Source organism: Mustela lutreola, chromosome 16, assembly GCF_030435805.1.
Source record: "Mustela lutreola isolate mMusLut2 chromosome 16, mMusLut2.pri, whole genome shotgun sequence".
NCBI lineage: Eukaryota > Metazoa > Chordata > Mammalia > Carnivora > Mustelidae > Mustela > Mustela lutreola.
The window spans coordinates 46511104-46539102 of record NC_081305.1 but is presented as its reverse complement, the minus strand read 5'-3'; the positions used below and the strand labels follow the sequence as shown (position 1 = coordinate 46539102).

Genomic DNA, 27999 nt, shown 5'->3' with positions numbered 1-27999 from the left:
GGTGGTTATAAAGTTTTATATGATCTGAGCCCCTCTGGAGGTGCCAGAGTCTGTCCACACCTCTCCATAATGGGGGGCTTGAGGGATTGGCTCAGGGGGGGCAGCATGGCCCAAAAGGAGGGAAACTGCCTCCTGGGGAAAGGAGGCATCCCCAGTGCATTCTTGCACAGGCTTGAGGGGAGACATACCCCCACAGGAGGGGAGGAGGAAGCAGAGGTGGCTCAGAAGGGGAGAGTCACCCAGAAGAATACTCTAAAATTAGAACCTCGGCATCATACCTTGGAATTCAAGAGCTGTATATCTTTAGAATCTGACAACATTTGAATCGTAGAACTACAGTGCCTCAGATCTTAAGACTTAAAACTGTGGATTCTTGGGCCCTTAACTAAAATCCTAGAAAGGTGGAATGCAGCATAGAGCCTAAATGTGTCCAGCATTAGAAATGATTAGAACTTTGGTATCTAGCTAGTCACAGCTAACTGTAGTCTTATACCTTAGATGCTAAGGATCCAGAATCTTGGCCTAATAGAGTCTAACGTGTCTTGGAACATAGAACAGAACAACATTAGAATCTTAGAGTTTAATAATCTAGAATCTTGAAGTGTATGGTCTAGAATCTTAGACAAAGAATCTAGGTTCTTAGACTAAGTCTTAGAACATCCCATCTTAAAACATTAGACCTTTCAACCTCTATCTTTACACTCTTGGAATTTTTGAATTGCAGATTCTAGACTCTTCGATCTTTAGGATCCAGAATCTCATAATAAAGAGTTTCAAGAATCATAAAGCCTTAGAACTTAGAATTAACCATTATTAGAATCTTAGGACTTGAGAAGATAAAATCTTGAAGACTAATGATGTAGAGTCTTAGAGGCTGAGGATTTACAGTCTAAGAGGCTTAAAACTTCAAATTTTAGAACATTAGGCCTCAAAAAACCTCCGTGTCTAGAATTGTAGAATCTAGAATCTTATATCCTAAGGACTTAGAACCCTCAAATAACAAAATCTAGAATGATAGAGCCATGGATTCTAGAACTAGAATCTTAGAGCTTCAGAACCTAAAATCTTGGTGGGCTGTATCAAGAATTCTAGAACCAGAAAAATCTCAAGCCACAGACTCTGAGGGCCTTAAAATATAGGCCTTGAAACTTCATGTCTGGAACCTTAGCACTTTAGAATCAGAAACTTTGGGATTTTAGGTTCTTAGAGCCAAAGACTAAGAGCATCTTTGAAACCTCGAACCTTTCTTCTAGACTCTTTCAACCTTAGAATCTAGAATCTTGGAATGTTAGACGCGGGAGGACCCCTAGGAATCGCAGCCCAACCCCTTCCTTTTACACACGGGGACACTGAGGCATGGAGAAGAGGGAGAATTTGTCTGGGGGTAGAAGTAGAATAGGTGGGAAGAGGAGGCTGTAGTCGGGGGTGAGGCCTGGAGTGGGGAGAGTTGTGGGGAGGCTCCCCCAGTGGCAGTGCCTAGCTTGGGTCCTGAGAGGGATTCCCAGGTAGAGCGTTGTCTCAGGCTCCATCCTCCTGCCCTGGGGGAGGTGGGGAGCTCCTGTCGGTGGGCAGGGTGGGGCCAGGGGCTGTAGAAGGGCAGAGGACGTAGCGTCCAGCGGGATGGACCTCAGCCGCAGTGAGGCAACTGCAGGAATCCTTAGGGTCAGGCTGGGTTGGGGGGTCAGCTCCTCCAGCAGCTCCAAGTGGTTCAGGATGACCCCCGCCCTCATCCATGTTGACATAGAGGATCTCGTCTGGCTCCTGGGCAGGGGGCAGGGCCTTCAGCGTCTTCTCCAGATCTTCCCGAAGCTCTGAGAAACTCGGCCGGTCCCGGGGGTTTAGCTCCCAGCACCGGGACATTAGGGCATACCTGGGGCAGCAGAGTGAGGGGTGAGAGATAGCAGGAGCTCAGAAGGGGAGCATTCTGAGAGTTTGGAAGCATTTCATGGAACTGGAAGGAACCGTGAGCAGTTTGGGGGCTTCTGATGGGATTTGGGAATTCTCAGGAGTTTCCAAAGGGGGTCCTGGGAAACTTGGGAGCTGGAAAGGGTCTTGGGGAAGCTCTCTGGGTATTGAGTGGTATTCTAGTGAGGATTTGCTAGAGCAGATTTTGTCCCTGAAAGCGCTGGATCAATGTTCTGCTCTCCTCTACGTGCTGTGAGACAGCAAAGTTTGATAAGCTCTGTCCTGAAGGATCCTGAGGATATCTCCGAGGAGACCCTTGAGTTTGGAGAAGCTCGGGACAGCAAACTGGGGGGCTGGTGGAGGGTCCTGGGTATTTAAGAGGATTGGGGGAAGGGCAAGAGCTCAGGAGTCTGGGGTGAATTAGAATTTGGGGGCAGGGGGGGTGCTCACATGAGTTCCTCAACAGTCTGAGGGGTTCTGTGCAGGTTGCAGAGGGTTGGGGCCATGTGGGGGTGCTCAGGGTCTTGGGAGTGAAATCTGGGATGGGGGAGGGGGTGGGCGGGGTCCTGAGGATCCTCACAGTCCGTCCAGACAGCCCACAGGCTGCTTCAGCCTGTTTCCCTGGCACAGGTAGTCGTAAATCTCGCTGTTCTCCACTCCGGGATATGGGGTCTGGCCCCGCGTGGCAATCTCCCACATCGTCACCCCAAAGGACCACTGTGGGGGGCAGAGGGGAGAGAATTAGAGGGTCTGTCCTGCACACAGACACCCCCAAATACATGGGTTCATGGGTACACCCACATTTTTGTGCGCACGTGTCCATCGCTATCTTAGCGGGTACACATTCCTCTTCACTGCAACACCGGCGCAGGGACAGGCTCACAGAGGTCACTTCTGTGCACATACAGACGTGCTCATCCATGCACACGTCTACACACATACACATACTTATCGCCACCTCTCCCAGCCTACACTGTCCACACATCTCCTATATGAACCTGCCACCTCCTGAACCTGTACATGTCCCCAGCATGTCCACACCACCATTCAGAGACACCCAGCACAACCCCAGACATGCCTAACCCTTACCACCAGGCCCCTGTGCTGTGAAATGAACAAGCCACTGACTCCCCACTCCTGTGGGGAATCTCCACACCTACCACATCGCTCTTGCTGGTGTAGACACGGTCAGCCAGGCTCTCGATGGCGATCCACTTGACGGGCATCTTGGCAATGCGTCCCTGGCGGTAGTAGTCCCCATTGTAGATCTTCTTGGACAGCCCGAAGTCCGCCACACACACAGACATGTTCTCATTCAGCCTGTCCAGATTGGGAAGAGGAACGGGGTGACTGTACTGCCCCCTCCACTGGAAAGCCTGCCCTCACTCTCAGACACGTCTCCATCTGCCACTCTGGCTGTCCCTCCTTGGGGTTGAGGATCCGTCAACCCAGACTGAAGGGAAATGTGTCCCATCTTGTTCGGTCCATATGAAGTTTCGTAAGCACACCCATGTAACCAGCACCCAGATGAAGAAACAGAACATCATGGGACATCATCTAGACAAGGAATACCACAGAGCAAAGAAAAAGAAGGAACTAACCAATACGTACAGAGACATGGGCTAACCACAAAAACATCATGCTGAGTGAAAGAAACCAGACACAAACGAGTACAAACTGCACGAGTGACATTTATGTGACATTTATGTGACATTTAAGAACAGGTGACTCAAGTCCAGAATAAGGGTTTTCCCTTGGGGCAGTGACTGGGAAGTCCATTAGGGAGACCGCCAGGGCCTAGAAATGTTGTTGTTTTTTTTATCTTCATCCAGTGCTGGTTGTTTACATGACAAGTAAACATTCATTGAGCTGCACACGTAGGATGTGGGTGTTTCAGTGTATATAAAATAAACATTTTTTTTCAAGTATAAGAAAGAAGGAAACACATTACATTATCAGTCCTTCCTACCTCTCCAAGGGAAGCCACAATCTTCCTTTCTTTTTTTCCGCAAAGAACTTTCTTTTCGTTTATTTTTTAGGAGGTGGGGGAGGGGCAGTGGGAGAGAGAATTTTTTTTTTAAAGAGTTTATTTCTTTTTGACAGACAGAAATCACAAGTAGGCAGAGGCAGGCAGAGAGAGAGAGAGAGAGGAGAAGCAGGCTCCCTACTGAGCAGACAACCTGACATGGGGCTCGATTCCAGGACCCTGAGATCATGACCTAAGCCGAAGGCAGAGGTTTACCCACGGAGCCACCCAGGCGCCCGGCGGAGAGAGAATCTTAAACAGGCTCCATGCCCGGCACAGAGCCCAACATGGGACTCCATCTCGAGACCCTGAGATCATAACTTGAGCTGAGTTGGATGCTTAATGACTGAGCCACCCATGTGCCCCCAGGAACTTTCTTTAAAAAAAAAAAAAAAAAAAAAATATATATATATATATATATATAATATATTTATATATAAATATATTTATATTTATATTATATATTTATACATCTATATATTTTTATTTTATATATATATATTTTTTTTTTTAAGATTTTATTTATTTATTTGACAGAGAGAGATCACAAGTAGGCAGAGAGGCAGGCAGAGAGAAAGGAGGAAGCAGGCTCCCTGCCGAGCAGAGAGCCCGATGTGGGACTCGATCTCAGGACCCTGAGATCATGACCCGAGCTGAAGGCAGCTGCCTAACCCACTGAGCCACCCAGGCGCCCTTATTTTATATTTTTATTTATATATATATTTATATATATATTTAAAAGATTTTATTTATTTATTTGACAGAGTTCACGAGTAGGCAGAGAGGCAGGCAGAGGGAGAGAGGGAAGCAGGCTTCCTGCTGAGCGGAGAGCCCAATGCGGGACTCGATCCCAGGACCCTGGGATCATGACCTGAGCTGAAGGCAGAGGCTTTCACCCACTGAGCCACCCAGGCGCCCCTATTTATTTATTTTTAAAGTAGGTTCCATGCTCAATGTGCAGCTTGAACGCACGACCCGAGATCAAGAGCTGCATGCCCTACTCCCTGAGCTAGCCAAGCACCCCTTAAGATTTTTTTAAAAGTAATCTCTACTCTCAACATGGGGCTCAAAACCACAACCTGGAGACCAAGAGTCACACATTCCACTGACTGACCCAGCCAGGCACCCCTTGATATTTTAACAACAACAAAAAAACAGGTGCATAACAATGGGTTGTCTGCTTCCATTTTCAGTGTCATTATTTCAAAGGGGGCTTGCTCAGGATCAGCCCAAGTTGCAGAAGGAAAGGAAGTTCCATTTTGACTGAGTCTATTGAAGACTTTACATACGTTTTCCAATTAACATGAAATACAGGGAACAGAGGAACAAGGCAAATGCCAACACAAAGAAACAGACACATATATGTCATATCCTGTAAGACAACGGGCCTGGTCTCTTCCAAAAGAATATGCTGTAACAGGGGCACCTGGGTGGCTCAGCGGGTTGAAGCCTCTGCCTTCGGCTCGGGTCATGATCCCAGAGTCCTGGGATCGAGCCCTGCATCGGGCTCTCTGCTCAGAAGGAGCCTGCTTCCTCCTCTCTCTCTGCCTACTTGTGATCTCTGTCTGTCAAATGAATAAATAAAATCTTTGAAAAAAAAAAAAAAAAGAAAAGAATATGCTGTAACAATATAAAAGGCAGGGGAGGGAGGCACCTGGGTGCCTCAGTCCACTAAGCATCAGATTCTTGGTTTGGCTCAGGTCATGATCTCAGGGTGGTGAGATCAAGCCCTGCCTTGAGCCCTTTGTAAATCTCTACACTCAGTACAGAGTCTGCTTATCCCTCTTGCTTCCCCCTCTGTCCCTCCCCTTGGCATGAACTCACACTCTTTCTCTCCATGAATAAATAAAATATTTAAAAAAATATGGTGGGGGGGAGGCTATTCCAGATTTAACTAAATGTGTGTGGGGGGGACCTTGAATAGATCCTGATTGGGGGCAAGAAAAACAAAAAACAAAGCAAAATAAAACAAACAAACAAACAAAAAACAACCCTAAAAGACATTCTGGAGGACAACTGAAGAATCTGAATATGGATTGGATGGATATGAAGTTATGTTGCAGAATTATGGTTACTATTCTCAGGTGTGACAACAGAACTATAATTTACATGTAAATGCTCATTCTTAGGAGATAACCTATTGAAGATTTAGGCAACTTGCTTTGAAGCGGTTGAGGAAAGAGAGAACGGCAGAGAAGAGAGGAGAAATATGGCATAATTGCCCCCAGGATAGTGTACGGGCATCCACTGAACAAGTCTTCCAACTTTTCTGTGAGATTGGACTTTCTCCACAGAAAGAATTTGGGGGGAAAGAAAGAGATGTTCATGTTCCCGAGAGTTGCAAACGTTTACCCATCTTGAAGAAGATTCCAATTCTCCAGCTCCGGTTTCTGAGTCCAATATTGTAATGAAACTAATAGTCGAAGCCTGTGTTTGTATATACATGTTCCATCCTGACCTTAGTTTAATTCTGGCCTATTTTCTGGGATGTCTGTTGGTGGGGGAAAGGAGGGTGTCTGGTCCCCTTATTCAATATGGCCCCTTGCTAAGGGCAGCCCCAGGCAAGATAGTCAGCATGGAGGGATACAGAGATGAGGCTTCAATGTCCCCACTGTCATTGGTCATCTCTGCCCCTTTGCTCACGTCATGCCACTCACTGAGCCCACCCTCTTGCCTCTACTCTCTCCACATTCAAATACCCCTCCAGAATCTCAGTTCCAGGCTCCCCTCCTCCACGAAGTCTTCTCCAATCCTCTTGCAGTACTGAGTTCTGGCCTGCCTGAGCGGTATGTGTGTCTAGACCCTTCTTCCCTCCTAGAAGGAGGGATGCAGCTCCCCTGAGGAGGGGACGGTGGGGTGGGGGTGAGAGTAGCTATGGAAGGCTTAGCACTCACATGCAGTTCCTGGCAGCCAGGTCTCGGTGTATGAATCTCTTGGTACTCAGATACTCCATGCCACTGGCGATGTCTGCCATGAACTTCACCAGCATCTGAGTGGGCAGGAACTGGGGCAACGTAGGAAGGAGTGGAGGTCAGCGGAGTCCCTGAGATCCATCCCTCCTCCCTCCCTCCTTCTTTCCCTTCCTGTGTGTGCCTTGCAGTGGTTTCCCATGGTTCCAAGAATTAAATCCAACCTCTTTCCAACAAGGCTCTATATAATCGCCTCCTGCCCTCCCGTTCAAGTTGATCTCCTATTGCCCTTGACCTGGACGTGCGACCACTTTTCCAGCCAGGGGCCTCCTTTCTGGTTTTTAGACGAACTATGCCTGTTCCTGCCTCTAAGCCTTTTCCTCTGTGCTATGTCCTCTGCCAGGACTGCTTCCCCCCAGATTTACCCACCTCCCGCCGCCAGTTGGCTCTTCCTTCAAGGTCACCTCCTCTGTAAGACCTTCTCAGTCCACCCAAACTACCTGCCTGGCCTCTCTGTTGTTCACTTGACTCTCTTCATTTCCTAGCAGTTAAATTTCTCTTGCTTATTTATTGGTTGACTTCTTTATTGCCTGGTGCTCTCACTGGCAGACAGCTCCACAAGAGCAAGCTCTTGGGCACTGTGGTGTTCCCAGTGTCTGAGTGGTGCTGGGTACCTGACAGGTGCTCAGTGGATATCTGGGAACCAGACAAGTAAATATCCCTCACCACTGGCTGGTCCCCAAGCCGGGAATAGAGAAGGAAACTGTGCAGGTCTCCATGTTTCATGAAAGGTAAGATGACCACGGGTGCTGGGAAGCCCTCTCGTTCAGAACCCTGGAAACAGACGCCTGAGGACCCCCAGGCAGCCCTGTCACTCCAGTTGGCCAGGAGGGGAAGCCATCCCCTCCCTCAGTTCTCTCTCTCCCTCCCCTTCAAATCTAAGTTCCAAACTGTTGGGGGTGGGGTGGGTGGTGGGTGGCAAGGACCAAGCTTAAGAGAAGCCATTTCCAGCACTGTTCCCAGGGAAGTTTCCAGAGCCCTCCTGGGGACCTCAGCTATTTCTGGGAAAGGTCAGAGGTCACATTCCAAGCTGAGGGAAAGAAGGAGGAGGGAGCTTGAGGGTAGGAGGAGCAGGGAGCTTGGAGGTTTGATCTTCCCAGTGCCGGAGGGAGGGGTCTTCCTCCTGGATGGCCTCCATGGAGTCCTGGGCACCCTCAAACCTGCCCCTCCCTCACCAATGAGCCTCATGACGTTGGGGTGGTCAAATTCCTTCATGCAGACGGCTTCACTCAGGAAATCCTCCAGCTCTGACCTCGTACAGATAGCAACTTGGGGGAGAGAGGAAGGTGGATAAGGAAGAGGAGAGGGGAGGGAGGACTCCTTCCTCCTCTCCTTCATCATCATTGTCATCTGTGCCTGGTGCTGCACTCAGCTATATGTGTGTGTGTGTGTGTGTGTGTGTGTGTGTGTGTATGTATGTATATATGTGAACTTATTTAACCCTCTGAGGAGAGACCATTATTCTCTCTGTTTTAACAATGGGGAAACTAAGGCACGGAATGGTTAAGGAAATCTGCCTAAGGGCACACAGAGCTTGCAAGTGGAAGAGGCAGAAGTGAAGGCCAGGTGGGCCGGCTCTGAGATCCAGGTGCACACACCATGCTAGGCTGCTTCCCTGGGGATTCATCCCATTACTCCCTTTTTACAACTCGGGACACTGGCTCAGAGAGGCAAAGCCACTCACCCAAGGTCACACAGCTGGGACTCAAACCTAGGTGGAGAACGTAACCTGGTACATAAAAAGTGTTCAATAATGAATGAATGGGAAGACACTGATGGCTCCATAACCCAAGCTTTTAGCTCCACTGATTGAGAAAGGATCCCCCTCCTTCACCATCAGCAGCAGCCTGGCCCTCCCCATATGGAAAAGACTTGGCCCTGGACTCCTGGGCTGTGTGACCCTGGAGTGGCTCCCACCCTCTCTGACCCTGTAAATAATATAGTCGTAGTCCACATTCCTTGCACAGACCACTTACCACCCCAGCATTAAGTGCTTTGGCTCACCCTAGGAGGCAAGGATATTATGATCTTTTTTCCCAAATGAAGAAACGCAGCTCAAAGAGGGAAAGTCACTTGCCTGAGATCACACAGCTGATAAATGATGAAGCTACATTCCAGACCTTCCCCCACCAAGGGGGCTGGCCCCCACCAAAACTACATTTCCCAGGCTCCTCTTTGTACTGTTCATACTGTTTCCTGTTTTCCTGTTGGAGTTTGCCAATGGGAAGACTGGCAGGTGGATAGGTGGAGAGGGAGAAGTCAGGGTATTTCACTCTGTCCCTTACCGCTTCCAGCATTGCCTTGATGGTGGCTGTGTATTTCAAGCTTGCACAAGGCAGCCTCTAAATCTGCAATCCCAAATCCCACCAGGCATCCCTGGCGGTGGCTATGGTGACACCACTTCTTCACTCTGGCCTTAGGTCTTAGGATGGAAGTATGACTGTCACTAATCTCCAGCCTCACTGCTCCCCATCATTCCAGTGCCTTTGTAATAAGTCTCCCCATACTAAATCCCATCCATTAAAGCACCTAGTACGGACTCCACTTCCTATCTGGAAACCCTGAGATTCTGTGGCAAGGCTGGTTTTCGACTCACTCTTCTGCTCTTTGGCCTCATTAGGGCCATAGGGAAAAGCCTTCGGGTGAGGGGTCAGGGGTCCCATCCATGTAGACATGCAAGCTCAGACTCACTCTTCATTGTTTTCACAGCCACCTTGAGGATGGAGTCATCCTGGTTGAGCTGGCCCTCCATCACGGCTCCAAATTCTCCTGTGGGGGACAAGAGGGAGACACTGACCTCAGTGGGTGCTTGGGGGGACTGCATTTCCTGTGACAGGGTATGGGTGGGGAAGTGAAGGACTTCGTGGTTCAGGGGAATGTGTGTGTGCGCTGGGGGTGAGGGGGGGCCGGGGGCTCACCTTCTCCCAGCGTCTTGCCCAGGGCTACCTTATGCCGGTCTACCATCACGTCCCGAAGCTTCTCTTTCAGCTCTTCACTGATGCCCAGGTTGTTCACTGTATGGGGGCAAGGGTGGACAGAGCCATGGAGCAGGGCTGACACTCAGGAGACATTTGGATGTCAAGAGGGATGTACCATTGTTAAAATACTGAAATGCTTCAGCATTCATTCAAAAACAGCTACTGGGGACGCCTGGGTGGCTCACTGGGTTAAAGCCTCTGCCTTCAGCTCGGGTCGTGATCCAAGGTCTTGGGATCGAGCCCCGCATTGGGCTCTCTGCTCAGCAGAGAGCCTGCTTCCTCCTCTCTCTCTCTGTCTGCCTCTCTGCCTACTTGGTTTCACCTACTTGGTGATTTCTATCAAATAAATAAATAAAATCTTAAAAAACAAACAAACAAACAGCTACTGCCCTGAGCACACCTCCTGCCCTAGCTCCTCCCCTAGACCCCCCAAATCTTTTCCCAAACCAGCAGCAAAAGGGTTAGAGCCTGTCACATAATCTTGTACCACTGGGCACCCTGATAGGTCAGTGGTATGCCACAGCAGTTGCTAAAAATATTTCTTAACTTTTTATTGAGTTACAATCTGCATAAATCACAAGGGAGCAGCTCAGTGATTTCTTTCTGAGAGAGAGAGAGAGAAAGCACACGCTCCCAGGTGTGAGATGGGGAGGAGGAGCCCAAAGAGAGGCAGAGAGAGAATCCCAAGCAGACTCCCTGCTGAGTGAGGAGCCGGACATGGGGCTCAACCTCACAATTCTGAGATCACGACTTGAGCTGAAATCAAGAGTTGGCTGCTTAACCAACAGATTTCTTTAGGGGCGCCTGGGTGGCTCAGTCATTAGGCATTTGCCTTTGGCTCAGGTCATGATTTCAGGATCCTGGGATCAAGCCCCCATTGGGCTCCCTGCTGAGCAGGAAGCCTGCTTCTCTCTCTCCCATCCTGCTGCTTATGTTCCCTCTCTCACTGTCTCTTTCTCTCACTGTGTCAAAAAAAAAAAAGATCTACTTATTCTACAGAGAACACGCCCGCCAGCGGGGTGGGGAGGGGCACGGGGAGAAAATCTTCAAGCAGACTTCCCGCTGAGCGGGGATCCCCACCCGGGGCTCAATCTCAGGACCCACGAGGTCATGACCTGAGCTGAAACCAAGAGTTGGGTGCTCAACTGACCGAGACACCCAGGTCCCCCAGCTCAGCGGATTTCTACAAAGCAAACACAACAGTGTAACTAGCACCCAGGTCAAGAACAGACCATGACCCGCCCTCTCAAGAGCAGCCACCTTCCTGATTTCTCTTACCATATACTGGCCTTCTCTGTTTGGGGATATTATCAATGTGGAATCATATACTGTGTTCTTTTTTGTCTCTGGTTTCTTTCACTCAACACGGTGTCTATGAGACAGCCATAATGTAGCTCTCACACATAGTTGTGATTTATTTTCGTAGCTCTATAGCAACCGTTCTCAAACTTATTGGCCTCAGGACCCCTTCACAGTCTTCAAATTACTGTGGATGGCAAAGAGCTTTCATTCAGGGGGCTGACACAGATCAACACTTATTGTATTTTTAAAATTAAAATGAATGGGAGCACCTGGGTGGCTCAGTGGGTTAAGCCTCTGCCTTCAGCTCAGGTCATGGTCCTGGGTCCTGGGATCGAGCCCCGCATGGGGCTTTCTGCTTGGCGGGGAGCCTGCCCCCCCATCACCTGCCTCTCTGCCTACTTGTGATCTCTCTGTGTATGTCAAATAAATAAATAAAATCTTTTAAAAAATTAAAATGGATGGAGTTTTCAAACACAAGAATAAAGAAGCAGATGTTTGTCAACAGAAAGAGTGATGACATCATCATGTATTAGAGAGCTTCTGGAAAATTCCACAGAACACGTGTGAGAGAACGAGGGTGCTAAAGGGCAAATAACATCTCGGGATTATTACGAAAATAGTTTTGACCTCATGGATCCCCTGCAGTGGTCTCAGGGACCCCCAGGGACCAGGATCACACTCTGAGAATCGCTGCTGCACGTTACCCTACTAGAGCACCATGACCTCCTTGCTTCCTATCCTTGCTCCTCTTGAATTAAATGTCTTTCCCAGCCTCTTCCAATATCTCCCTGGGGCCCCGCCAGCCTTCTCACAGTGTGCTGGGGAAAGACATCGCTCTGTCCCTTTCCTTCCTGGATTTAAGTTGCCCCAGCTGGAAAGAGGAAGGAATTTGATGATGTGGCCTCTGAGGTCCCTTCATGGCTGGGACCCTCCTTAATTCCACAGTCTCATGGAGAGTCTAGAGTTCTAAGACCCTCTGGTTTTCAAGATCTTAAGGGTCTATGTATTGATCCTGGAATTATTTCAGCCAAGCTTGATTCTACCTCTCTAACATTCTTTAATTCCTAGAGGAAGCTCAGGGGGATGGACTTTCAGAGCAAAATGATCTGATTTCAAAGCCCAGCTATCCAACGTGCAAGCTGCGTGGCCTTGAGGAGGTCACTTAAACACTCTTGTGCCACTGCTTCCTCATCCGTGCAGTGGGGGTGGTGGGGAGGGAAGACGTACCTGCCTCACTGGGTTGTCGTGAGGATTCAATTAAATGACATGTGTAGCACCTGTCACATAGGGACTGCTGGGGTTGGCTGTCACCCCTGGCTTCACGATCATCCTACCATCCTCGTCCTCTTCATCGCCATCATCATCACATTGTTCTAGGATCCTGTAGCTCTAAGGTTTGGTCTTCCTATGATTTTTTTTGTCTAAGACCCTATTATTCTAAGGGTCTGTGTGATTTCACAGTTCTGTTGTTGTCAGAGTCTGTGGTTCTAATGTCCTATCATTCCAAGGTCTTCAGGAACTTTTGGTTCGGGCATCAACAGAAGCCCAGTGGGCCCCAGTCTCTATGCTCGTCAGCCCCCAATCAGGGCGGGGAGGTGTGGGGGTTCACTTACAGGTGGCTTCAGTGGTCCGGCGACTGTAGGACTTGCGAACACGGTATCTGACCACCAGCTCACCCCTTTCCACTGTTGGTTCAAACACCTCTCTTGGGGAGAATGGGCAGGAGGTGAGGACAGGGCAGAACCAAGTGCAAACCCCTCCTTCTGAGAACAGTGAAAGTGAACACCACCCTAAGCCCAAGCCACCCCCCACCCCGCCAGCATTTGCTAAGCATGTCTGAGACTTCTACCCCCCCCCACCCCGCCTTCCATTCATCACCCGGACCCTGGATCTCATTCCGATTCTTAATCGGAATCTTAATCGGTAATCTCTTGTCCCACACAAGCTTCCTCATGGTCTCCCTGGCCCCAGCCTCTCCATCCCAGTACACACAAGCCTCCCTACTCACGTAGTTCCAACTTACCCATAGCGGGTCTCCTTCCTCCGGCGGTGGACGAGGAACAGAGCCAAGATGAGGACACAACCAGCGGCCACAACGGCTCCCAGCAGTACGTACCACCAGGGCCATGAGAAGGCAGGGGCGGGGGGCTCACTCACTGTCAGGGGTATGGCACACAGGTCATGGGGGAAGCCCTGGATCCCGCTCCCTGGACCCCAAAGATGTGACATTGGAGGGAAACAGATGTGGAAATATCTAATGAGGCATGGGGTAGGTAGAGGCATTCACTTCTCCGAGGAGATGGACTTGGGTCTGGAAAGCAGGGGAGCGGGGGGAGAGAATGCATGGAGTGTAGGATGGGTGTGTGGGGCGTGTGCAAGGAGAAGGAGGCTTATGGACAAATGGCCAAGGAATGGTCTTGAGGAGTGCGCGCTGACGATGGAGGGGTTTCCATAAAGCAAAGGATGGGAGAGAAGTAAGTATGCAAAGGACGGTGCACAGAATGTCAGAGGAGTATTGGAGGAGTTTGGGGTATGTGAACGAGGAGTAGTCAAGGAGTTTTGGATACAAGTAGTGAGCAGTGATTTGTAAGGATTTAACTCTGGTGTGAAAGGAGCGTGGGCATGGGATGAGCTGACATAGTGTGTAAAAACGTGGGAATGGGTACGTGCTGAGTGTTCCAGGAGTTTGGTGTGGTGGGTGTGTGCAGAGCGGGAATGGATTAGGACTGGCGAGGGGTGAGGAGTGTCAATGGGTGTGCACGGAGACCTGAAGAGTGTGGGATAGCGTGGACCCAAAGTTTTCCAGGATATATGGATGTATGTGGGATATGTGGTGAAGGTGTGAAAAATGTGCAGTTTGTGAATGAGAAGTGTGGATGTGTCCTGTGTTTGGGAGGCATGGGTGAGGAACCAAGGACTGTAATAGGATGACTGGGAAAGGAAGCTGGGATTAGTGTGAGAAGGGTATGGAAAGAAATGTAGGAAGGCACGTAAGGAATACTTAAGGCTAGTAGTTTGGGTTACAAGAGATGATCTGGAACAGGGCTAGGAGGGTACAATGGCTGTAGGAGGAATGTTCGAGAATTGCTGGAGAAATATTGAGAGGGATGGATTTGAGGGGGGATAACTCATCTGTCTGCCCATCCATCCAACCACAATTCACTGAGTACCTATAATGTGCAGGGCCATTCCAGGCGACTCCATCAAGGACCACACAAACCCCAGAAGTAGAAGATTAGAGTGATGAGTTTGGGAAACATGAAAGCAATGGCAACAGGTATGTTTATGGCGATGGGATCCTCAGGGGGTGTTGAGAGAAAGGAGGGAGGAGAGAGGGTGGGAAGCCTTACCCAGCTGGTGGACTGGTTGTCCTTGTCCTGTGAGGAGAAAGGACAGAGGCAGGACATGCTCAGAGAGGGTAAGGCTGGTGTGACATGGACGAGACTCTCATTAAGCTTCGGGTGGGAAAAGAGCCTAGATTGAGGTAAGTAACACTGAAAGGTACAGGGAGAAAGTCAGGGGCATCAGGGCAAGACAGGGTCCTTGAGAATGGGTTGAAGGGGGCTGAGCAGGACTGGGACTTACCTGGACGCCAGGGCTCCAGGGGCACAGGGAGGCTCCAGGGTCCATCCCCAGCGGCCGTGTAGGCTGCCACACACACTGTCAGGTTGGGGACAGTCCCGTCCCCCCGCAGCTCCAGGATCACCTCTCTTTTTAGCCCTATGTCCATGAGCACCTAGGATGTCGGATGGAGTGTCAGGGTAGAGTGCCCCCTATCTGCCCTTAACTCTTAAAACTTCACCCTCAGCCTCAAATCTCCATCTTTCCAAAAGCCCCCTCCTGCCCCCAACCCCTCCTCCCTACCTCCTCCCACCCTTCATTCCTCGCCACCACCCCTACCTCCATTCTCCATCCCCACGCCCACTCCACCATCAGCTCCACGAGCATCGGCCCTTTGCCTCATTAACTGCCCCTTGTCAAGTGCTAGCAAGGGGGGACTGAACCCCCATCCCCATCTTTCCACCCACGTTCCTCTATGCCCTCCTGATCTCCCACCCAATCTCCCACCCCATCTGTCCAACCCAGGGTGCTGTTGCTCCAACATCACCTCCGTGCCCAATAGGAAAAATCACCCCTTCTTCAAGGTGTTCTAGGATTATCTGCTATAAAAGCGTCACAGGACATCTGGAAGTCTATTGAAACGCTTTGTACAGTGCTTTTAAATAGCCATTCCCTACCCCTTCCCCAGACCCCTTAAACCTCCCCAGAACGTGTTCTCCTAGGTGCCGTATGATCTTGTACTACCCCGACCCACACCACTGTCCTGTCCACCCTGACATTTCCTCCCCATCTCCCTCCTCCCAGCCACTCCGCCCCAGCCCTGCCAGCAGCACCCACCTCGGGGGTGTCCTGGCCTCGGTAGGCCAACCGGTACCCCAATAGGGTGCCCTGCAGGGGCGCCCTTGGCTCCTGCCAGTGCACCAGGGCTTGGCTCCCATTCCTCATGGCGCTGACATTCTCGGGGGGGCCCAGGGGCACTGGAGGACAGGGAAGAGGGGAAGCTGGCACCCCCACCTCTTCCTGACCCCCTCCCCTGTTCCCAGGAAGCAGGGGCAGAGTGCAAAGGGAACGCACGTGGGCACCTCGTGCAGGCCTGCCATGAGCGGAAGCACAGGGGAGAGGTCTGGGAGAGATGCCAGTGGGCCATGCTGGGGAGTCCGGGGCTGGGTGGGAGGGACTGAGGCCACTTGGGCTTAATGGGTGACAGGAGATGCCTGGGGTGGCACAGATGTGAGCCGCGGTGAGTGACGTCTGCGTCACACCAGCCCCTTCTTACCTCCCTCCGGTGTCTCCACAGGAAGCCAGTGGGTCCAGGGTGAGGGGCCCTGGCTACTGGTACAGGCGACCCGGATGTGGTAAGGAGTGTGAGGACGGAGGCTGCCCAGTCGAAGGCGGTGAGGGGGAACAGACGCTTGCAAGGTGACAGGCTCCTCTGGAGGGTCTGGCTCTCCCAGCCAGACGCCTACCCCATCATCTGACAGCACGGCCTGGGGAGAGGGAAGGGGCTTGAGGATGGGACGGCCAGGAGATCTCAAGACGGGGCTCACACAAGTTGGTAGGGGTGGTCCTGGGGTGATGGCACAACTTTGCAAGGGTGAGTGTGTGTGTGTGAGAGAGAGAGAGCGCGCGCGAGAGAGAGAGAGAGAGTGCTCCATGCTGGTGTAACAGGGGCACATGCAGCTGCAAAGCGAGAAGACCTCCTAGATGCATGATGTGGCTCCGTCATCACTTGTAAAAGCCACCTCTGGCAAGGCTTGCCCTCTCCGAGCCTCAGTTTCCTCATCTGGAACATGGGCACTTGGAGAACAAATGCCTTCCAGGGCTACCTAAAGGCTGAAGGTAGGACAAGCTGTGCGGAGCAGGGCAGGTGATCAGCATCAATAAAATGACAATGACATTCAACCACAGACAAAAGCAACATCCTACAAGAGAAATCAGAAGAGTGGGCATCGCTGGGGGCTCAGGGATCCTTGTGGGTGGGGAGCTGGTGGGTGGTGATCTGGAGGGTGGTGACATGGATGAACATTTGTGTTTAACAATCTAGGTGCACACTGAAGATTATGCACGTTATGCATATCTGAATAAAAAAGCAAAGCCCTTTACACATCTGAGCTCATCTGACCCTCAGCTCTGTGTTTGGGTACCATGGGCATCCCCACTTACAGATGAGGACAGTGAGTCTCAGAGAGATAGAATCACTTTGCCCAAGGTTACCAGATTGTCACTGATGAAGCTGAGAACTAAACCCCAACCTGTCTTCAAAACTTTTGCCTTGGGGCGCCTGGGTGGCTCAGGCCGTTGTGTCTGCCCTCAGCTCAGGTCATGATCCCGGGGTCCTGGGATCAAGCCCCACATAGGGTTCCGCACTCAGCGGGAAGCCTGCTTCTCCCTCTCCCTCTACCCTCTCCCCCTGCTGTGCTCTCTCTATCTCTCTCACTCTCAAATAAATAAAAATCTTTAAAAAGAAATAAGAACATTGGTGATAGTAACAATACTTCTCCTCTGTTCAGAGAGGCAGCAGAACTTGGTGCTGAGCAGAGACGCTGGATCTGGGGTTCAGATCCCGCCTCTACTAGCCCCTAGCACTGTGCCTTAGTTTCCTCATCTGTAAAATGGGATAACAACAATGTCTCCCTAACTTGCAGGGTTGAGTGAGCTGATGCTTGCAAGCATTTAGAGGAGGCCGTGCACGGTGAGTGTCTATTGCTATTATTGTGTGTGTGTGTGTGCATGCGCAAGACAGAAGTTGCCCGGCTACAAGTAGCAAACTTTGCATGCCCTACACAGCGTCCCCAGCTGGGACACTCGCCTGATCCCCAGGAATAACACGATCAGCATGGCAGGGACCACAGCAGGTATAGACATTTGTACAGCCCTGCCACACATAACCACAACCTCTACAGCCACACACCACAAGGATGCTGACACCTCCCCTCAACACCGGGGGAGCAACCAGGAGACCCAACCACACTGTCACACTGAGTGTTCTCAGAGGGAAGTTTACCGCTTACTGGTGTGGACCCAAAGAATCTTGGATATCCAAGTCCTGGCTTGGGTATCATTTGCTGTGTGACCTAGAATGGGTGTCTTTATTTCTCTGAGTCTCCGTTCCTATCTCTGGAAAATGGGCATGTAAGAGTCCCTACCTGGCAAGGTATGAGGCTCGATGACACACAGCACAGAAGTCGGTTTGTGCATCCTATCGATGGTTAACGTTTCCCCAGTGTAGACTCTGTATCAAGCACCCCAGCAGGCGCAATCCTGGTTGAACTCCTGGTCTTTTTGCCACCACCCTCTGAGGTCAGTTTCTTTTTTCACTCCCATTTTACAGATGAGGAAACAGAGGCCCAGAGAGGTTCAGCAACTTGCCCAGAGTCCCACAGACGGCTGTGGGGAAGGATCCCACCATGAGGTCTAGGAGGATGGGTAATATGATGGGGGTGGGGGATGGAAGCTGTCCCATGCCCGCTCTCTGACCTGCAGTGACAGATGAGAAGGGGAACCTCTGCTGGGACAAAGGGGACACAGGGACATAGGTCCAGACAGTCAGCCTCCTGGTGCCCACTCCCACTTCTCTTTTCCCTGCAGCCCTCCCATTCGAACCCTCCTGCCCCAGGCCAGGCACAGCAGGAAGTGAGCCCTGGAGAAGGAAGAGGACACACTTCTGCTTTTCTTTGACACTGGACACATGTGGGTTGGGGGGTACAGCTGATGCCTGACCTAGCATTTGAGATCTCCCAAGTGGGCCCACGCTTGAAGATTGAATCAGTTTTATCCTTTAAAGCCCATGGGGAGGGCAGATCACTTCCCCTCTCCAGGCCTCAGTTCCTTCCCTTGAAAATGGGAAGATTAGCAGATTACTTTCTAGGGTTAGGGCACGTAATTACAAGAAAGACAGCTCTTATTTGATCAAGTGTTGGCTCTGAATGGTCTCCAAGAGGGTGAAGGGGGCTGTTTGGGTTTGGGGAGGTGAGGGTTCAAATCCCACCTCGGCCACTTCCTGGCTGTGATCCTTGACAGGTTGCTTAACTACTCTGAACCTTAGCTTCTACATCTGGAAAGTGGGTGTCTCCACAGACCCTGCCCCCACAAACACACATAAACACATAAAGTCATAACATAAGGTCCACCACAGAGATAACACTCCATAAACACTGGGCATTACTAATTATTATCATCTGTCGGGGCAGACACTGTCCTGCCCTCACTCCAACTTCCAGATCTCAAAGAACTTCAGGCCAGAATTGGGTCTTGTATTCAGAGATCTGCGTTTGTTTTTCTTAGCGCAGACTAAGAACAACTCTGGTGCTGAAGGCTGGGTCTAGAACACTTCAGGTCAGGGACTCTTCTAGCAAATGTGTCCTACTCTAGTTGGAACCTGCACTGGGCAATCGTGAGGACCTAGTGGTGACTGAGACAGGCCAGGACTGGTCCTCCCAAAGATCCCGGTCCAGTGGGGAGAGAGACTCACCCCTCAGACAGCGGCAACCCAGAGTGATCAGGGCTGGGATGGGAGAAGCACAGGGCTGTGGTCACCTGCTGGTGACAGAGAAGGTTCTGACCCATGCTGTCTTAGGATTCCCACTCTGGCCAGAGTCAGTATTACTAATACTAAAAAAAAAAAAGTTAAAACAGCTAATAGTTTATTAGGCATTACCTATGTTCCAGATACTATTTTAAGTTTGGTCCTTGTATTCACTCATTGAATTCTTACAACAAGCCTATCTGCCCATTTTACAGATAAGACTGAAGTCCAGTGAGGTTAAGTCACAAGGTCCCATCTCCTGCAGCTGCTGGTGGTGGAGGGAGGATCTGAAGCCAAGACATCTAGTGTTGACTCAACTGGAGGCTCTACTGCCTCTCAGCACATGCATGGCTGGGAAGGGCTGGTTTCCCAGGGAGGGGCAGGGGGCTTATGTGTGGTGGAAGGAGGAGGGCTGAGCCAAGTCTAAGGTCTCACCTGTAGGGTGCAGTGCGTGAGGGGGTAGATGCCGCTCAGGCCTGGGGTCCAAGCCACCTCCAGCTCTGTGGGCTGGCGGGAAACCAGGTGGAGGTCACGGGGCCGCTGGGGGAGCACTGTGGAGACATGAGGGGCAGGGCTGACCCTGGGGGGTCTTTGCCCGAAGCTCCCCTCTAGACCCCCCTTCCCTCTACCCCAGCTCTGACCTTTGGGCCAGACCACACACCCTCTGACACCCAAATCCCCAGCTCCCTTTCCTTCACCTGTGATGGTGGCCGTGCGGGACGTGGTGACCCCCTTGGCGTTATGGGCTTCACAGGAGAAAGAAGATGTCTTGTTCAAACCTGGGGAGTCATAAAAGGAGAGGCCCAGTGTCAGAGAGGGGAAGGACGGTTTCCCAGGCCATGCTGAGCCACCACCTACCATGCCCTGCCCGACAGTCAGTGCAGCCCACATGGGCTCCTGCTGGAAGGGAGGTGGGGGTTGATCTGGGAGCACAGGCCTCTGTCCCCAGACAGAAGGACAGGCTGGTGGCCTCAGTCTTAGTACCTCACTTTGTAGACACATATACACGCAGTCACACACGGGCACACACACAGAGACACACATACACACACACACACACACACATTCATACACAGAGACACACATATATGCTCACACAAACAACACTCAAAAACACACACACCGAAACACACATACTCATATGTGTACACAGAGATAGTTACACACAGACACACCAGGCACATACACCAACACATAGTTACACACACACATACAAAAGTACCCATACTCATACCTAGACACACACACCAACACGCACACAGACATACGCATTCACACAATCACATACTTGCACAAACACAGACACGATCACACTGAGCCAAACAGACACACATGGAGGCATATATCCCTAGCAGACACACACTTAAGAAAAAGGCCCTGATGGCTGTATGTAAAGCCAGAGGTGTTCGCTCATTTATATGCTCTAAGCTCAGCTCCTACCAACTCCCGTCCCCCTCCCCCACTTCACTGGGAACTCAGATATCAGACACATTCCCATCTCAGGAACTTTGCATCTCTGTTCTATCTTCCCACAGAAGTGCACAGGGCTCTCGCCCACACTCAATCACATTTGGGACTCAGACCCCACCTTTTCTGTCACTCTGTCCCTGGCCGCCCTGTTCAGAGCCAGGACCCCATGGCCATATCTAGCCTCTCCCCAGCTTTACTTTTCTTCTTTGGCTCTTCTCATCACAACATACTTTGCCCATTACCTGTATGTCTTGCTCACTGTCTGTCAACCCTGCTATAGGAGGGCGGGGGTTTCTGTCTATTCAGTCCCCTGCTGTATGCCAAGGTTCATACAGGTCCACAATAGCCCTGCACACAGTAGGTGTTCCATAAATGCTTGTTGAACAAGTGAATGACTTTACGTGTATGCCTTTGTGTACCTGAGTGTTTCTGGGTATGTATGTAGAAATATGAGCCTGTGTAATTCTATGGGTAAGTGACTTAATATGTCTCTCTCTTTTTTTTTTTTTTTAATATATTTTATTTATTTGACAGAGAGAGAGAGATCACAAGTAGGCAGAGAGGCAGGCATAGACAGAGGAGGAAGCAGGCTCCCTGCCGAGCAGAGAGCCCGATGTGGGGCTTGATCCCAGGACCCTGAGATCATGACCTGAGCAGAAGGCAGAGGCTTAACCCACTGAGCCACCCAGGCGCCCCAATATGTCTCTCTTTTTTAAAGATTTTATTTATGTATTTGAGAGAGAGAATGAGCAGGGGGAGAGGGAAAAGCAGGTTTCCCGTGGAGCAGGGAGCCCCAGGTGGGGGTTGATCCCCGGACCCTGGGATCATGACCTGAGAGGAAGGCAGATGCTTAGCGGACTGAGTCAGCCAGGCGCTCCAATATGTACCTTGTGTTTCTGGGTGTCTGCGGGTAGACTGCGTTTGCCTATGGATGTTGCAGGCTTGTGTGTGCCTCCTGCTCGGTCTGCGTGTGAAAGTGTATGTGTGTGTGAGCGCGCGCGCTCTCTCCGGTTCCCACCACCACCACCATCAACCCGCAGACACAAAGTTTCCTTTTCTCAGTCGGCAGAGGGAGCGGAATGAGGGAAAGTCGGCCGAGGCCGGAAGGGGGTGGGCAGGGAAGCTCCCCAGCGCTGCTGCCCAGGCAGCAGCCCGCAGCCAAGGTCAGGTGCCCAGCCCGGCCGCAGCCCCCGCCGGCGGGGGAGGGGCAGGACAGCCCCCGGTCGGCTGCCGGAGGGGGCGGGGAGCCTGGGTCCGGTCCAGCCACCTGGCACGTGGGGGCCCGCCAGGGTCACCGCGCAGGGGCTGGTGCTGCCGGTCCAAAGAGCCTCGGGGCTCGAGGGAGTTCTGGAGCCGGGTCCTGTTCCGACCGCAGCATTCCTGCCCCCGCGTGAGTCACCGGGTTGCCCCCTCCCGCTCCGGCACTTCCGGTGGCGGCTGGGGGGCGCGCGGCGCAGGATCCCCCCTTCCTCGGCTTCAGAGGGCACCTTGAGGATGAGGAGAGCAGGAATGGAGGGCCCTGGGACCCTTCCCCTCCAGCGGGCTCTCCCTCCGCCACTGGAGCCGGCCCACACCAGATGTGCTTCCCAGATGCACAGTCCCTTCTCCCTCTCCGCTCCCGCTCCTCCTCCTCCCACGCCCGCGCTTTTTCCGAGGGAATCAGAGAGATGGAAGGAGAGAGGGCACGCCCTGAGTCAGATCGAGGGACAGACACACATAAACGGACAAAATTCCTTGACACGGCACCTCCCCCCACCCTCACACTCACACAATGAATCACACTTAACACACAGGGGCCGTTACTGGCACAGAAACAGAAAACCGGGCACTGGCTAAGCTGCATTAGGAGCTGATGGGGTTGCAAACACGCAGCGACACCAGTATCCAGCCAGTGACTTGCACGTATCTACACAGGGTCTGACGTTGGCGCACATACACAAACACATATATCACAAACATAAACACACAGTCAAACACCTAGCAAAGCAATATCCTGCCCCCCCCCAAAAAAACTGACAAACACACACACCTGCCTGTGGAAATACACACAGGGAATCACACACAGACCTTGAGGTTGGAGTGGTCCAACAGATACGCACCAGGACATGAATAAGGTTAATGCCCACTTGCTTGCAAACAAACAAAGCCAGTCCTTCAAACACAGCTGGACACTCAGGTCGCTTTGGACACATTTACCGAGAGGCAGACTATACAGAAACTCACTTGCATAAACAGTGAGGCAGACACATAGTTGCCATGTGCCTAGAGGTGACACAGACATACATACACACACAGGCTGGCAAGTTTATCTACCAAGAGACAATCAGGGCTGGGGCTGATACATAGGGAGACCGGACAGAAGAAGAAGGGAGTTGTTACCGCCTGCTGTAGATCTCTCTCTCTCTCTCTCTCTCACCCACCAACCCACCCACACACACACAGATCGGGGTCCATGTCAGAGTCACAAACCAACACACCCCCCTCAGGACCTATGCAAGGGAACCCCAGAGACATGTGTGGACACAGACAAATGCGTGGACAGCCACAGTGAGTGAAAACACACCAAGGAAGACTAAACTGTCCACTGACAACATTCTGTCTCCACAAGGAAACAGGTGTCCACACCACGACACACTCACACCCACAGATGCACACCTGTGACGTGACAATGTCACTTTTCTACAGGGAGCTAGATGCAAAATAGCCACAAAACACTCCCTCCCCTCATTCTGCCATCTCTCCCCCAAAACACACACATACACACGCCACCTTCACACAGCGAGTCACAGCTGTGAACACGCAAGTGCAAAGGAGGACAGAGGCCAGGCTGACACAGGTATTCTTAGACACATACACACACACACACACAACACGGCCTCATACACACTGAGACACAGATCTAGAGGGACACGGATACATACAGACAGGACCTCACACACACACTGAGACACACACCCACAGACACCCTCCCCCTACAGCTTTACCACACACTGATACACACACCGGCCCTCTCATGTCTGTGGGTGGGGGGGCTGCCCCATTTCTCCTTCCTGGGATGGCATGGGTGGCCCATCCCCCTCTCCTTTCCTATCTCCAGGGTCCTGCCAGGCTGACTCAGACCCCAGAGCCACGGGCCTGAGTCACCCCTCTGGGGGCTGGCATGCTCACCACCTCTTCCTTGCACACTCAGAGTCCCCGGAATGTTGAGAATGTGGACACCTCCCTCTAGCCCAAGAGACCCTCAGGCGGGAGCCCCCCACCCCGCCCCATCCCAGCAGACAGAGGCAGCAGGTTGGGGTGCCGGAAGCTGAAGCCCTCCAGGGTCCAGCTGCCTCCCTCAGACTGATCCTCACCCGGCTGTGTTCCTCCAACTCTCCTTCCTCGGTGAGGGAGAAACGGCTAAGTGCAGGGACCCTCACACTACCTCTGACCGCGCTGTGATCCCAAGCTAGGTCCTGCCCCATCTCTGTGGTGCGGAAATGGATGGTCACTCTGAAGCTAGGAGATTTTCTGCTGTCACTCAGACCTCCCTGTCCTGTCACTCTGCATCTTAAGCTACCTCTGTGGTCTGTCCCTTCCCATGTCTCTTGATCTCTCTCTCTCCCTGGAACTGTCCTTCCTTCTCCCACTTTCTCCTCTTTCTCCGCTTTCAGCTCTTCTGATACAGAGGTGGGCAGGTGGAGGAGGTGGAGGAGAAAACAGCCTGGTGCTTCCGGTGCCAGGCTTGGGGTCAGGGGCTGACAAAGGGACATCAGGCCCACACACACATTTGGGCCATGGGACAGCTCAGAGGAAACCCGGGACAAAGAATTCTATTCAGACAAGCTGGGGGGAATAAAGAGAGACAGAGGGACAGGGAGACAGACACACACAGAGAAGCAGAAAGAGACAGAGAAACAGAGGACAGAGAGACAAAAAGGGACAGAGAAAGCAGAGGGAGAGAGACGAGGGGTAGATATGGATAGAGATGCTGAGACAGTGAGACTCAGACAAAGAGAGAAAACAGAGACAGAGACAGAAAGAGACAATGAAGGACAGAGGGTCAGGCACTCACACAGGAGCACAAAAGACTCCTTTGCTCCCTGCTCCCATCCTGTCTGGCCCTCTAGGCAGAGCTGGCTACTCCCCAGACTTACCTGGAACTCTAAGCGTTTGCTGGGGGCCATGGCTCATGGCCAGAGTCAGGGGGACCGCATCCTGGAGCCAGAGAAGGTCCACAGGCTCTGGGGGCCCCTGTGCCCGGCAGCTCAGATTGAAGGGGGTGTTGGCGGCCACAGTCCTGTCCTCAGGCTCCTCCAGGAAGTAAGGCAGGCCTGGGGTGGGGGGCATGGTAGTTGCCAAGGTCCCTCTGAGCTCCCCAGGTGTCTGACTCACTGCAAATTCTTTGACCTCTGTATCTGATTCCTCAGGACATCCGAACGTCCTTCAGATGTCCAACCTGTCAGGCCTTTACCCCCAGAACACAAGATCCCAGTACCCCTGGGTACTTCCCCACCAGCATCTGACCCCTGGGACATCTGAGTCTCAGTGAGAAAAGTGAGACCCTGAGGGGCGGGGGAGAGGCTTAAATTGTACCTCTGACTCCTTACCGGATCCCCAGAATGTCCTACCCCAACCATGTCTGCCCCTAGGACATGTCACAACCAAGCCAAGATATCTTCTCCCCCAGGACATAAAATCCCCCCCAGGCCTGCCCCCAGTAATTCCCAGACTCCCCAGCTTCCCGACCCCCTAAATATCTTTGACACACCCAGGCTGCATATCCCCTAAATTTTCCAGCACCCTCTGACCACTCAGGTTTCCTGTCCGCCCACGACCTCTGTGCCCAGGGCTCACCCTCCAGCCCAACGTAGCCAGGCTGGGACACGAAGGTTTTTCCTCCAAGGACCACCGCACACTGGTACCACCCCGCGTCTGAGAGCTGCAGGGAGGAGATTCTAACAGGACAAGAGGAAAGACAGAAAGGTTCGGGGTCAGTGCTGGACCCTGGGTAGGGGTCATCAGAACTGCAGGAAGGGGGTCAGGACTAGAAACTCGTCAGAGCTAAGGAGTGAGTACTATTATTAACTCGTTTTACAGAAGAGGAAAGTGAAACCCAGGGTTACATCACATTCTCCAAGCCACACAGCTAGCGAGTGGCCACACTGGGGTTCCAGCCCAGGTGGGGCTCCTGCCCATAATTTTTTACCCATCATGTGATGGAGGTTGGGGGCTGGGGAGTGGGGTGGGGACAGGGATCAGGAGGGATGCGGCTGGTCAGGGGGAGGCTGGGCACCTGAGTTGGCTGACCACTTTCCAGTCATCCTGCCCATCTTCACCCAGGGGCACCTGGGTCTGGGTACTGTCTGCCAGCTCTAGCACCTGTCCATCCCGAAGCCAGGTCACTTCAGGGGGCTCCCCCTGAACCTGGAGTTCGCACCGAAGGGTCCCCATGAGTCCCCGGGCACCTGTGACGTTCCTTGGACTCCCCACAAAAGGGTCTGTCTCAGCCTGTGCTCCTGTGGGGAGATGGGGAAAGAGTTAGCTTAGGAACCCCTGATTTCCTCCCAGCCTGCCAGGCCCTTAGGCCCACATAGTTGTAAAGTGACCTCAGTGGGGGGGGGGGGGGGTGGAGGCTTTGGGGGAGGATGGGAGCCTTCCCAGGGGACTGGGGTCCAGCCTCCGTCCTTCCTAGGGGCCTCATCCTTGGTCTGTTGGGAAGTAGGCCGGGGATCTGGCAGCCTCCCACGCTCCCGACTGCCCAGCAGGGCCAGGCCCTGTTCCCGCCCCTGCTGCCCTTCCTTAGGGTCTCTAGAGACTTGACAGATCGGCTGGTGGTGGACTGCTGGTGGTAGATGGGTGCTGGTAGATGGTGCGGTGCGGAAGGAAAAAAGGAGGGAGGGAGAGGAGAGAGAGAGAAGAGAAACAGGGAAGGAGAGACAGAGAGAAGCCAGACAGAGTCAAGCTTGAGGACTCAGAGACAGCTGAGGGACAGAGACCAGAGAGACACAGAGGATGATAAGTGAGGGAGAGACACCCCTGAGAGGGGGACAAAGTTGGGGGAGAGACACAGAGGCAAACAGACAAAGAGACAGAGACATTATAGAGACACCTAGAAAGTAGGGAGACAGAAACCAGAGACTGGGACAGAGAAATGAAGCTCCACAGAGATGGCGATCTACAGCCAGAGCCGGAGACCCCCATCCCAGAAATGGAGCAGACAGACAGTGATGGGGTAAGGACAAGTGTGTGGAAGGGTGACAGTGACAAGCGTTCCCCCCTAGAGCTCTGAAGTCCTCCTCATCCCACTGCCTAACTTCGTGCTCCTTTCTGGAAGATTCCTTCCGGGGCAGCCCCCAGCTCAGCCCCTCTCCCTAAGCGCCCCCCACCCCCCGCGAGTCAAGTCCAGCCCCACTCCAGCCCCCAGGTTCTCTGTCTCTCTGTCTCGCTCTGTGTTCACTTCTTTCCATCTCTGACCCTCCCAGTTTCTGTTTCTTGTCCTGTTCCTCTCTGAGCCCCTTTCTCTCCCCGGCCTCTCTCCTCTCTCCCCATTTAACTCATTTAACTCGGTGTCTCCTTGTCTCCCCCTCTGCTGTCCCAAAGACAATCCTTGGGCCAGCCCAGACTCCCCTCAACACCAGCCATCCACCCCTCATTCCTCTCCTTCCTGCTTCAGCCCAGCCCCGGGTCGTCCCCCCACCCCCACCCCCAGCAGGGCCCCATCACTCACCCTTGGGGGCCACGCATCCCCAGAAGCACAGCGCCAAGCACCAGGCCAGCGGGACCCTGCCCATCCTCGGGGCACCACGCAAACGATGCCAAACTTTCCTCAGAAGTTGCTGGGCACCCTGCGGGGGAGGGGGCAGGGCCGGGCTGTCCCCAGCCCTCCCCCCAGCTCCAGGCTCCCTGGACTTGGCACTGCCCGCCTGCCACGGCTGGGCCCCCGCACCGGCTCTCCTCAGCGGCCGCCGCCTTCCTTGCTCCCCAGCCTCCTACTCTTTCTCCCAGACTTCAGACTTCGGGCAACGCTTTCCCCGCCCCTGGCTCCCCCTCTGCCTCCGCCCACCAGCGGGAGCCCAGGGGGCCACCTGGGCTTGGAGGGGTTAACTCTGGGAAGAGAGGACCAGCCCTGTCTTAAAGGGGCCCCGGAGGGAGGCTGAGGAGGGGGAAGGCGCTCTAAGGACTGCACCCCAAATCCTGGGGCCAGCGAGGCAGGGAGGCTGTGCAGCTCTCTCTCCCAGCTCTGGGCGCTGTCCCTCTGGGCTCTCTCCGTGTCTGGTAAAC

General features: G+C 52.5%; 1 protein-coding gene across 3 annotated transcripts; it reads right to left on the bottom strand.

Annotated features, from left to right (window-relative positions):
• Positions 1-27996, bottom strand: AXL (AXL receptor tyrosine kinase). 3 transcript variants are annotated; one of them, XM_059150887.1, is made up of 20 exons: positions 27446-27995; positions 26012-26234; positions 25573-25673; positions 24873-25049; positions 19965-20045; positions 19702-19817; positions 16018-16228; positions 15579-15718; positions 14766-14916; positions 14531-14557; positions 13204-13336; positions 12794-12885; positions 9819-9914; positions 9592-9669; positions 8076-8168; positions 7567-7688; positions 6826-6935; positions 3066-3225; positions 2486-2622; positions 1-1870 (listed from the first exon to the last, which is right to left on the bottom strand). In XM_059150887.1, the coding sequence occupies exons 1-20, from the start codon at positions 27507-27509 to the stop codon at positions 1519-1521; spliced, it is 2664 nt and encodes an 887-aa protein (XP_059006870.1). In that variant the 5' UTR covers positions 27510-27995; the 3' UTR covers positions 1-1518. The 3 variants fall into 3 exon arrangements, with proteins under 3 accessions (XP_059006870.1, XP_059006872.1, XP_059006873.1); XM_059150889.1 differs by lacking the exon at positions 14531-14557 and having other exon boundaries at positions 27446-27996; XM_059150890.1 differs by lacking the exons at positions 24873-25049; positions 25573-25673; positions 26012-26234.
• Between the last annotated feature and the right edge of the window lie 3 nt (positions 27997-27999).

Bases quoted from the DNA above. Each gene is read 5' to 3' on its own strand.
- AXL (XM_059150887.1), bottom strand. From the start codon at position 27,509: ATGGGCAGGGTCCCGCTGGCCTGGTGCTTGGCGCTGTGCTTCTGGGGA. The intron at 14,917-15,578 runs GTGGGTGCTGCT...CCGACATCCTAG, and splicing joins GAGGCCAGGACACCCCCGAG to GTGCTCATGGACATAGGGCT. The intron at 12,886-13,203 runs GTAAGTTGGAAC...ATTCTCCCCAAG, and splicing joins AGGAAGGAGACCCGCTATGG to AGAGGTGTTTGAACCAACAG.